Source organism: Montipora foliosa, chromosome 2 (genome assembly GCF_036669935.1).
Source record: "Montipora foliosa isolate CH-2021 chromosome 2, ASM3666993v2, whole genome shotgun sequence".
NCBI lineage: Eukaryota > Metazoa > Cnidaria > Anthozoa > Scleractinia > Acroporidae > Montipora > Montipora foliosa.
In genome coordinates, this window is record NC_090870.1 from 58,368,555 (window position 1) to 58,381,054 (window position 12,500).

At 39.3% G+C, this 12,500-nt stretch overlaps 2 protein-coding genes across 2 annotated transcripts in view; one reads left to right on the plus strand and one right to left on the minus strand.

Moving 5' to 3' along the window:
* Window positions 1–2,663: 2,663 nt before the first annotated feature.
* Window positions 2,664–9,773, minus strand: LOC137993682 (large ribosomal subunit protein uL18A-like). The gene is made up of 8 exons (XM_068839651.1): window positions 9,685–9,773; window positions 9,461–9,530; window positions 9,257–9,372; window positions 7,465–7,599; window positions 6,924–7,126; window positions 4,287–4,464; window positions 3,475–3,563; window positions 2,664–2,833 (listed from the first exon to the last, which is right to left on the minus strand). The coding sequence occupies exons 1-8, from the start codon at window positions 9,685–9,687 to the stop codon at window positions 2,710–2,712; spliced, it is 918 nt and encodes a 305-aa protein (XP_068695752.1). The 5' UTR covers window positions 9,688–9,773; the 3' UTR covers window positions 2,664–2,709.
* Window positions 9,774–10,279: 506 nt separating this feature from the next.
* The window catches only part of LOC137993683 (caspase-6-like), a 13,085-nt gene continuing 10,864 nt past the window's right edge, over window positions 10,280–12,500 (plus strand). The window contains exon 1 of the mRNA XM_068839653.1: window positions 10,280–10,782. Within this exon, the coding sequence (XP_068695754.1) occupies window positions 10,386–10,782 (397 nt within the window). The 5' untranslated portion in view covers window positions 10,280–10,385. The remainder of the gene's footprint in view (window positions 10,783–12,500) is intronic.

Here is a 12,500-nt window from a genome sequence, read left to right on the forward strand (position 1 = left end):
TTGCCAGTATGGCAAACCCAGTCGGAATCTGCGTTTCATTTCGTCGTTTTTTCATTTTTTTCCGTGTCGGTAAAAGTCTTGCCTGTCACTCCCCTGCTAAGTGGTGTCTTTGTGCATAGAGCCTTCTGCACGTATTTTCGTAGGATCAAGAGGGTAGTGGGAAATGCGTAGATTTCTCTGGTGGACACAGTAGAACGATTAACTTAACCGGCAATGGCGTTTTAGTGGATCTTTGAACAAAATATACCCTTATGAAGCTCAATAATGGCAAGAGAATTGGATACTGAACAAGACAGAAAGCGTATGCAGCCAACATACCCTAGAACCCGCGGACAGCGTCAATTTAAGCTTTGGCACTTGCAGTTCAACCCCTGCAAGTTTTCCCTCAAGCAATACCATTCCAATTCCAACTTTAATGCACTGTCTGTTGTGCTTTACAAGAATAGTTCGTACAGTACTTGCTTTACTACGATTAAGTAGGTAGAACTTCTGGTACGTATATTTTCTATGTTGTCGTTTCTTTAACATGGTCAACAGTCATAAAAGACGAAAAAATCGCGTCGCTTATTCCTCGATGCTGCTCAGTCTTGTCAAGATTCTCTTTAGAGCTGATGGAAAAATGCAGGAAGCGTATGGAAATTCCTTGCAAAACAAATAAGGAATCGAGATTGGAGTTAGTGGTTGGGACGTTGAACAACTATGGCACCCCATTCGCCGGCAATGAGGGCAGTTTGGTCATTCCCCATTCTCTCCAGCAAATGAGGCTGCCTTACTAGCCTCCCGGGCAGACGTCTCTTAGGGCCTTTCATCACGTGTTTCTCTCCCACTTTCGCAACCGCCCTGCCGGTGATGTCTGAAAAAGGTTGAAAGCGTTAAGAGCTCCCGCACGATAAAACAGTTGTAAAGGAAAGGTAGCGAGTGCTGGACAAAAATGATGGTTAAGTTGAAAGATTTGTTTTAAACCGTTAACTGACGAAGTTCAACTTATTTGTTGATCGACAAAATGTTGCAGTTCTTGTTCAAGGCCATTCAACGAGTCCAACGTTGTGGAACAAAAGCGAGGACAAGGTCTATTCCGTTTGAACAGTTGTCATCAGTTGAGACAGTCTCCCTCTATTAACTCTGGTTGAGGGGGTTAATCAATGTTTTTCAAGTCTCAAAAGCTGGTGACAGCCGGCACGATTCAACAAACAGCTGAGCTGATCAACAAAATGTTGCACAATGTTTAAAGGTGCGTTACTGTATGCTCAAGGATACGGCTCAGTCGGCGTGTATTTTCGGCGCTAAGCCGACTTAAATAGGCCACTTCGGAAGATACCACAATACTCTTTGTTTGTTCCCCCAAATTTTGCATAAGCATCGTTTCCAGTTTCTCTTGGAGCTTACATTGGTCCCAAGAGAAAACAAGAAAAATGCTTACGCAACATTTGGGGGGTATTTTCCAAAGTGGCCTATTCCATGGCAACATAGGGTTTTCTTCACAGTGAAAACTCCCCCATGACAACATAGGGTTTTCTTCACAGTGAAAACTCCCCGCTTTGAAATAATCCGGCCAAACTGTTTAGATACGAAAATCTAGAGGCGAATCATTGTTTACATTTTGTCTCGTCAACACACGAGTTTGCTGATAAAAGGCATCATTCTTGTCACAAATAGACCAATTTCGATATATTAAAATTAAGTCTTAAAAATTAGCCATCATCTAGAGGCTCTGGTGAATAAATGTTTATTCCCCAGAGCCTCGAGATGATGCCCTTTGTTTAGGACTGAATTTTAATATCTCGAAATTGGTCTATTGACTTAAAAAGGTAAAAGAACGTGTTTAAATTCGTAAAATTTCCAATTTAAGCCTTCTGGCTTTGACAACGAGCGAGTTATTAGCCATCAAAAACTGATAAATTCTTGGGTGACAAAAGCGCTAATAAGCCGATACATTCTTTGTAAAATTTATAATTTTCAAAGCGTCATTACTCAGAGATTATCTGGTAAATTGCGCTCAAAATTTCAGAGATAGCTCATTGTGCAATGCACTTTCAATCTTCAGTACTGATGTTTTAGCTGATAGAGTAGGAAACGATGGGCTTATGTTAATGTGGCTAGTTGTTAAGATTCTTGTAAAACGGCAAAAGAACAAGGTCCCTTAAGTTTAATTAACCTGCCAACGTGCACACTAGTCGACAGAAATTCCGGTTTTGCTCCCATTCTGGACCCTGCATCCTTAATAGAACATATTCGTATTCTCAGTATTGGATTGGAACTACAAGCAACTGCAAAAAGAGTTGCGACACTCGCAGTTATAAACGGTACAATGCGTGTCATCCAAGTCAACGCATCCCCAACCCCCCTCCCCCCCCAAGCAAAGTTGTTCCCCCCTACATTTGCCATTCAAACTAAAGGGTATCAACATTGAAAAAGGGGGGAGGGGAGAGAGGGGCGTTAAGACTTATCTTATGAAGTGCAAGGTGAGTTTAAGGAAGAAGTGAATTTTCGATGCAGTGTCTCAACCTTTTTGCAATTGCTTGTAGCTGGCAATGAAGGCTAATGCGGGAGAATCTTTTCAAATGCAAATACTTTTTAATATATTCCCCCGCATCAGCCTCCATTGCAAGCTAGTTCCAGCCCAATACTGGGAATACGAATAACCTCGCAAAAGCACCACTACATGCACAAATCATTGGCTTTTATTTTTGCAATATTGCACTTTGTGGTTTATTCTTCATCATCTTCCTCATCCTGGTCAGCCTCAACTTCTCCTTGTTGTTTCAAATAGTATGCTTTCTTCTGAGCAACACGAGCCTTGCGCTGTTGGTTGGACATCTTCTTGCGGTTGAACCTGGACAAGAAAGTCCACACATTCAAGTTTATCCTTACTACTCGTATGTATCATGTATCCCTTAACTAGCAATAAAAATAAAAAGGGGATTTCATGGTCAAAACAAGGCACTTTTCTAATAAAACCACTTCACCGTACATGTGTCTACCTTCTTAATGTAGGGATATTTTTACGATTTTTCAGTAAAGCAAAAGCGGACGGCGCAAAGCATCAAAATCACATTCCCCATAAAAAATTACAATTTAAAAGTTTCCAGATCAAAGATGATAACTATTTTACTGATAAATTCGTTGACTTGTTGCTTTGTTGATCTCACGTTTTTTTATGTGAGGAGGAGGTAGAAGGAGCAGGGGGGGGGGGGGGGAGGGGAGGGGGTGTTGTGCAGGGGCCCCCATGCTCAACGTTGCATATAGTTGCGCTCGATTGTCAGTTGTGTCACGTTAACCCTCTCGGGCACCTACATGTAACCCCACACTCATGACTTTAATCTCTGATAATTAGGTAGATTTGTTTTGCTAGTTTCTCAATTAGTTCATTAATTTTTTTGCATGTATGTTATTTTGATGCCTTGTTAATAACTTCTTTGGTGTCTTGATGATTGTTGATTAATTTTTAATGTAAAATCAGCGGCGACAAGTTACCTCTTGGGTTGCACTTCTCTTGTGGGGGCAGGCTTGGCCTCAGGGTTCTCTCGAATTGCAGCATGGGCCTTCTTGTACAGTTCCTCTATCTGCAGGAAGTTAGCAAAAAAATCACAAGAAAGAACTGTAAAACAGTAATAACTTGGAAGATAAAGCTAAAAGTTCAGAGATTGTACCTACACTCAACAGAATATTGCATTTCTGATTGGTCAATGAATAGGACACAAATAACTTAAGAAAGCAATAGAACTTATAGAGTGAAATGCAGAAGTTGCCATGGAAACTATGATTTTCTCGTGCACTTCATGATTTATGGTCATTCAAGATGCCTTGAAAGTTCTCAAATTGCATGGGTAACATTCAACTTTACTTGTGCCCACAAATCACAACTTGCACTCACTCATACAATTTCCTAAACTTACATGTAGATTGCTTTGCAGGGCATCTGCCCTTTTAAATAACTGTTTCGAGTACACTTATTGAAAATTTCATTAGTCATCCCAAACATGTCTTTAGTTCTGCAATTGCCAAAATGTTAAGAAAACAATCAAGGATCCATTTGAACAGCTCTCTCTCAACAAGGTAGAGGGGGACACACACACATTACACAAGGTCTCCATGGAGAGAGCAATAGTGATTACATAAAATGTACTGTAATTCAGTGGTATCACAGACACTGAGGACACTTGTTGGATCAATATTTATTACCTTTAACACCATCATTACAAAGAAAATGCCATTTTTGCTCAGCATTGTTGCTTGTTGCAATTCATCTGACCTGTCTGTTGACAGCTCATCACAGGAACACTCACCTGATCAGCTTCTATGCCATTCTTGATGTATTGAGAAAACTGCCTCTTGTATCCTTCCTCATCCTCTTCCTTCAAGAGCCTCATGTAGTTGGCAACATGCTGGCCAAAGATGTGGTTTCGGTGGACTTCAGCATTGAACTCCTTAGACTCACTGTCATAGCCAGGAAAACGCTTTGAGCTGCGGAACACAACAACCGTTGTTTTAAATGACAGCCTGAATCCAGGATCCCTCAAGTAACATCTCAGCATGGAAAACACATTTATCAAATTCCACAGCTTACCAAGATACAAATGGTCCGCTCCGAGAGCAGAAAGTAAACGGTAATTTTTAAAAAGATGAAGACATTTTTAAGTTATAAGACATGTACACGTATGAATGTTACGTACAAACATAACCGTCAGTTACAAAGTGTTTGAAGAACCGTTTTTCTAGCACCTTATCACAGTTCATTATGCAGGTTTCCCTTGCTTGTTATATTCCCCTACAGTTTTTCAGACAGATTGTAACTGATGATGATGTTTGTAACCACGAAAATATGTCTCATAAATTAAAAAAAATGTCGTCATCTTTAAAAAATTACAATTTACCCAGGGCTGTCAAAAATGGCCGGTAGCTGGCTAAAAGAGCTTTGGCCGGTTACTTGCGTCTCAATTCGCTGTTTGGACAAAAATTGAAAACTTTAAGAAGTTCAAGAAAAAAGTACATGTGATAAATCCTCTTCAGTTTTCAAAGTCAAAGTAAAGATGCACTTCAACCGTTTTAACCTGTTTGCCTATGCACATGCAATCGAAGTCTCATAGAACGCCTGGGACATTTTCATTGCACTGGATCTCAGGCTTCTGCATGTGCCAAAATGGCATCTGCCCTGAAAAAACCAAGGCAGACATTGCAAAGCACATTTTTTTCCCTCTCATTTTAGAGAGCAAGCCAAAGGTAAGGGCCTTTTCATTACTTTTTGCATAGATTGAGCATAGGATTAAAAACCTCAGAATTGCTGTGATTTCAGTCCTCAAAATCATGATATGCATAAATCGCTCTTCAGCAAATTTACAGATTTCATTTCACTGGATTCTTACTCTGAAGAGCAATCACCACCGAAGTGGTTAAAGAATGGCAATAAACATAAAGAATGGTAAATGTAGCCTTAATTTTCACTGTTTTCGCAGGTCCAAAAACTACCTGGAAAATGCTGAAAATAGTCCAACTTGTTTGAAAAATCATATTATTTTGAACCAAAATTAATACAAAATTAAACTATAACAAAACTATACCCCAGATAATACCTCCAAACAACAAAAATAATTATTATTTTGTTGTTTGCAGGTACAGAAGGACCTTTGAGAGCAATGTCTGCCCTATGTCCTGACCCTCCTCCCCCTACCCCCCTTGAATAAGGCCTGATAATAAACAGATACAGTCCAACCTCGATTATCCGGACTCATTGGGACTACACGAAATAGTCCAGATAATCGAGGGTCCGGATAATCGAGAATATGAATATTAATGAGGAACAAAAACTGATTACATTAAGAAAGCGACATTTAATCGTTTGGAAAACAATATGGTCTACAACTTCACTGTCCGTTGTGAATACCTGTACATGTGTCGACAAACACCATGATCTTTTCCTTGCTCTTGCGGATATCAGATATCTGCCGTTTACTAACGGCATGTTCAGCTGACAAATTGGTTCCTTTTTCTTCTTTCTCTAATCGCAAAATTATAGCCTGTTTTTCTTTTATCGAAAGAACGGATCGCTTACACTTCAAGGACATGATGATCGTGAATAAACATTTGTGATGTAGTGTAGCTTGTTTGCCGAATGAGCCAATAGAGCGTGAAATTTCACTTTAGAAACAAAGCAACTCTAAGCCAATCAGAACTCATTCGAAAGTTCTGCATTAGTTACGACGTGTGCAAGCGCTGCTTTATTTTGCTTTTTGCTGTGAAAGAGAAACAAACTCGCATTTACTTTACTTTTCAACGCTGTAGTTTTAAAAAGAATATGGCTAGGGATCTTGATGATGACTAATAAATATTCATGACAAAATTGGGACCAGAGAAAAAGTCCGGATAATTGAGGTCCGGATAATCGAGGTTCGACTGTATATTGATTATTGATCAATCAATCGATCATTAATATCACTGCCATGGTTTGAATCTTGACATTATAGTATACACGCATGTAGTATTTTACTCAATTAAACACTGCCCTCAATTTTATGCTGCAGATGGAAGGAAAGTATCAATAAACACCCGGCCACCCTCGCATAAATGCAGCACCCAATCAGAAGACAACTCAGTAATCTGAACCAGCCTTAGAAATTTATTTTCGTGCATGAAGATGTTCTTGAGTTCAAAGTGGCCACATTTTGCAACTCTTTCTTCAGAATTTTCACATTGTGCAGTTGCCTTGTTAAGGCCAAGAATTTTGCCGGTATAACAAGGCAAACCCTTTTCTGGGACTTTAAACATGTTTCTGTTTCAAATAATATTTACAAATGATCTACCGTAATTGTTGTCAGTGATTTAAGAAAGATGATTTTGAAATAAATGCCACCCTTGATTAAACCCCGCCTTTTAATACTGTAAACACTGCATCGGTGATGCTGAAAATTTAATAACTGAAAACAAACCTATGTGGAATATCCATGCCACCATCAACTGCTCCTTTAAGGGCCCCAAATACCCTTGCGCCAGTGCTAGTCCTTGCCAAACCTACATCCAAAAAGGCTCTAAAGGCACCGGGAGATCCTTCCACACTTTCAACATAGTACTCCTCACCATTTACTTCCTCTACTCCTGGGTAGATCTCATGGAGCTTCAGTTTGGTAAGCAACTAACAAAGACATTTTTTCAAGTTGTAATGCAGATATGCTCTTTATTATTTGGATATACAAGACAGATGAGAAGCCAGGTGTTTGAATCAAAGTCAGCTGACTGTTAACCTGTAAACTTCCAGCGCCATAAAAAGAACACAAACACAATTTTATTTTCCTTTTCGCGGACAACTACATGTACCACACATGTAATTCATAAAAAAACCTTCATAACAAAATTGAAAAAATAAAACCAAAATGGTAAAAGGTTAGGGAATTACATTGCAGCACATTTTCTTATGGTAGAATATGACACCCAAGTATTCAAAGTAAGATCATAAAATACTCCATTACTTACACGACGAGCAAGTAGGAGGCCAGTGCAGTAAGCTGCTGAATAATTGGTCAACCCGACCTTGATGCCATAGCGGGGAAGTTCATGTGAATAGGCTGCACAAATGATCACATCCCCCTCAATCTTGGCATACGCTACCTGTAAAAGAGTACATAATCTAAATGATACGTTTTTCAACTAACAAATCAAAACAGTAATGGTAGTACATGTACAATATTAAAATAGTTATCCCTCTCAAAGATCAGTTACATTGTAGCTGCTAATTCAGTTCGCAAACAATTGCGCAATCTCTGCCACAAAATTGGCTTCGCTTTGCAACTGGTTTTTTTGGCAAAAAATTGAAGACCTTAAGGCAAAAGAAAGAAAAGTGTTGTAAATCAGCAGTGCATTTATTCTTTACTTATTTTCATGTAAAATTCTTCATTCAAACACATTTTTTTCACAGTGATAGGAATCTGTAAAATGAAAGTCAATTTATACGATGCTTTTTATCAAACTTAAATATGCAGTGTGACTGCATGCAGGGCTTGACGAGTGTCAAGTATTTATGAGACAATGAGTCAATGAGTCAACAAGTTAGTGCAGTTAATTAAACCATAAAATGAAAGCTTACATTTTAGAGAGTGCTTAGTCCCAATCACTGAAACAAGGGCTTCTAAAGGCTTAATCAATAAATTATTGCTATATTGACTGAGTCCATTGACTCATGACTCATTGACTCATTTGACTCATAAAACATGCGTTCTCGGGCTTGACACAAACTTTTGACACCACTTTTCACTTTGGAGAGTAGGATTCAAAATTTACTTTCCACTTCAAAATTTCACTCTCCAAAATGGATTGAAGTATTACATAGTACAACTGCTTACCGCAGAATTTAAAATGTTTGGAAATAGAATTTTTTTTTTTGTTCACCCATGGAACACCTTAAGCGAAAAGCTCAACACTCATACCAGGGCTCGACATTAACACTCACCCGTTTCCCATTGGAGAGTAAATTTAACACTTGAGAAAACCTATTTTTCTTTTAAAAACCTTACGCCAAATGTATGCTTAGAGAATGAGAAAGCAACCCCTAAACACAAGCTAACATTTACCAGGATGACCTCACTTTCTGCTATATTGAAGAGTGGTTTTCAGTGGTTTTCTTTGGCATGCGAGTCGGAATGCATTAATGGAGAGGGAAAAGTGTTTGACTGCTTAAACCACTGACATGAAGCAATTTGAATCTAAACACATGATCTTAAACAAATTGTCATGTGATCCGACAAATAATGTCACATGATCGAAAAAAAGTGTTTTTTGTTGAATGCCATGACCGCCGACGCGCTTTACATTATACACGAACCATGTGGCAACTTTTTTATGCCATGTGACGCCTTCTTTTGCAGATCACGTGATAAGTTTTTTGGAACCCACATTTAAGAATTCTAATGGCAGATTTACCACTCTAGTGATTTTGATAGTAACTCTCACTCCCAGGGGCCAATGGATTAAGTGTATTAAAAAAAGGATTTCCTCCCGTTTTGCTCATTTTGTTCCTGCAGATTGTTTCCCCACAGTGAAACTGGACAACATTCGTTTATGCAACAGTATCTTTTGATTTAGCCCTGACCTTGAATAATATTTTCGAATATCAGCCAGTCCACATCTTCCTACAGTGGAACCCCTCCTCTGGGACACCTCTATTCAGGGGACACTTGCCCTGGTCCCGTGGGTGTTCATTGAATGGAGGTTCCACTGTATCTGAATTCATCCTTAGAACTAGGAATTAAGAGAGTGGTAAATTTCTAACCTGACAAACAATGTCCTTGTTTGTAGAACGAACAACAAAACGGTACTTGGGAGTGTTGTACTTGTTCTTATCCTGGGTCACTAGACGTTTTCGGGCGTAATAATCGGTTTTGCCCTCTAGAAGAGACAAGATAAACCGTCACGTGAAATGAAAGCTTCATAAGACAGTAAAAATAATTCATCAACACTGAAATATAACAGTGACCTCGTCTTCTCCTGAATTTGACCTGGAAACGCTTAAAGTACGCTTTGTTCTTGATAACTTTGACGAATCCCTGTATCAACAGATTAAAACTTTCAGAATAATCAAATGATCTGAATCTCGAAATATCACCCCCATCTTGACGTTTTATAACGAACAACCATCAAATGTATAAAGTTTACTCATCATATTAACAATAAAAAACGTTCTTTTAATCAAAATCCTACCATTTCACAGAAAGTAATGGGAACTTTTATACAACTCCAGGTAGCTTCGGCTGGAGGCTGACAAAAATATTGGAAAGAGAGATCGACACCGTGCGCGGGGACTTATGGGACGAAAGTTTACGTCATCTTGTTGTAGAACAAAGTTCAACAGGAAGGAAGTTTACTCCCTAGGTCAGTGTCATTTCCGTTTCATCAGAAAAGGGTTGAACACTTCCGTTTTATCACAAAAGAGGGGAAAAAGCCTAGTCACAAGCATTAAGAATTGCGAAATATTGATATACTAGTAATAGTCATTTTGAATTTGCTGGTCTTCTTGCAGAAATACAATTTGCTTTATTTCTGATGCTTTCTTTGAAGCCGATTACTTTAGTTCTGCTGTTGTTATTGTTATCTTATGATCCAACAGCAATGTCGATCTGATGTTAAAATTAAAGGATGTTAAAAATTTTAAACCTTCGTTGTCTCACTCTTATTATTTCGCAGAAACGAAAAGAAAACCTGGAAATGTTGTCGATCCGGAAATGGAAATGACCTGAAAATGGGCGTCTACCGGAAATGGATTTCTTAGAATTCTGATACCCAGTCCTTTCTCATATGTTTTCGTGTCTAAAAGATGGCGAAGCTATGGAGGTTCTGTGTTAACTTGCTCCGGATTTGATCGAAGGCAGGTGTCCACTCTTAAGTATCTTCAATTGGTCGTGATGGCGGAGGGGGAGTTAAATGCCATTTTGTATTCGCTTTCTAACGAAATGAGGGCGCATGACCTTCAAAATTTGAAGCATCTGTGTCACGGAAAAATTCCGCTTGCAGAGCTCGAAAAGGCACAAACCTCATGCGATCTTTTCAGGATCATGAGGCACAAAATGTTCATTCGACCGGGAAATTTGGACTACTTAGAGAGCATGCTTGAAAAGATTGGAAGAGCAGATTTAGTGAGAAAGATTCAGACCAGTGGAGGAGATAGAACGATGCAAACTGAGAGTGGTCTTCCAAGCAATCCTTTGGTCGCCGTAAACTACAAAGGTTTTCTTTTGAGTCTTTCTGATGAATTAACCCAGGACGACGTCGATGCATTGAAATTTATTGCAGATCTACCTAGTATGTGTCTTTGATGTCTTAAACTTGAGTTTTTCGTCAAAGCAAATTTTAATTTAGTTGCTGTGTTTCCAAGGGGAAAGATACACCTTGTAAGTAATTGATGTACCAGTCAAAGTGAAGCTTCAACATCTTCCCCCCCCCCCCCCCCCCGGCATTTGAATTTTTGGAAATTTTTTGTTCAAATGCCCTCCTCCCTGGACCAAAAAGCTGTTCAAATGCCTCATCGATCATACATGTAGGTCCATTTCAGGTGATCAAATACCCCCACCCCCAGGAAAATTACCAGATTTTTATAAACTGAATGCATTGGGAGAGTAGGGAGAATTCTTGACAGTTATGCTAACCCTCGACTGCGTCTTGGGTTTCCATAATGCACCAGTCATTTAAAACCCCGGCTCCGCACCCACCCATTCGGGCTTAAGCGGGGCATTCACTTTTTATGCAAGTGAAAGTGAGTGAAGTCCCCGGTTCCCGGGGACAAAAGTGAGTGGTGCATTCCCCCACCCCTACTGTTCAACACATGGTACTCCCTTTGTAAAACAACTTATCATTGCCAAGCGAAACACACTGGTTAAAAGACACTGTTGGCAGCCATGAAATAAACAGATTGATCTTTCAGCCGCCAGCAAATAACTTGCAAAGGCTCCTCAATGCACAATGAGCATGTCAAAATATCTTTATTGTAGTAGTTTCATTGATACATTGTACTTCTGGATAAATTGACAAGGAAACACAACGGGCAACTATCACAGTAGTGTCAATCGCACAAATAATAGCAGGAATTGAAATTGTTTCAACTGATTCAGCTAATTCATTTTGATTATTGCATACAATGTGATCCGCCTCACTATAAAAGTTAATTGATTCGACTCACCAAAGGGTGCAGAACCCTAACACAATTCATGTGCGCTAATCGTCGATCAGTCATTATAAAATCAAAGGAGAAAATTAGTCCTGTCCAGATGCACGTTCCACAATAACGAATAAAGAATATTTGCAAGAGAGTGATGCCAAATAATGACCATTATTTAGAGTAATGGCTAATATGCTCTGCAAAATGTGAAAAAATTAACCGGAATCCACGATCGAGTTTGTCAAGAAAGCGACAATAATGTGTGCAAAATTACTATGAGGCGCGAAAATGAAGACCGCTGACCAAGGAGTGACTGCCCCGCTTAATTCCCCCAGTAGGGAATGCGAAGACCGTGACTTCCAGCAAATTCCCCGCCTACCGGGGAACCAAAATGGAGTGTATATGAGGTGAAAGTCCCCGCAATCCCCCGCTAAGGCTCGAATGGGGGGCGGCGGGGGTTTCAAATGACTGGTGCATAACTGTCTTGAATTCTTCCAGCTCCTCCTCGTTTTTAAATGAGGCTATGGAAATGCAGAAAACGTCCTCTATTGCTTAAACAAGCATGCAATACATAATAATTATTGAAGATTAAGCATTGCTTCTTGATTTTGCAAGAATTGAGTGTCGAGGATTGTTTGATTTCAGGTGAATCTAGTCTCGATCCTCGACTCGATTCTGAATTCTCAATTCTCGCGAGGATCGAGTCAAGACTGTCAACTTACTTTTGCATTGTCCTGTATTCTTAATTTAGGTGTCTGTGTCTTTTTTTTTTTTAGAATTTCCATGCACACTCCCCATATGCACATATTCATTCCATGCATTGTCATTAAGTTTTATTATTGATATCATTTTTATTGTTTTCTAT

Coding starts and splice junctions, on each gene's coding strand:
- LOC137993682 (XM_068839651.1), bottom strand. Junction 9,373..9,460: donor CAAATTCAGGAGAAGACGAG/GTCACTGTTATA, acceptor TGTCTCTTCTAG/AGGGCAAAACCGATTATTAC. Junction 4,465..6,923: donor GGCATGGATATTCCACATAG/GTTTGTTTTCAG, acceptor TGTGTTCCGCAG/CTCAAAGCGTTTTCCTGGCT.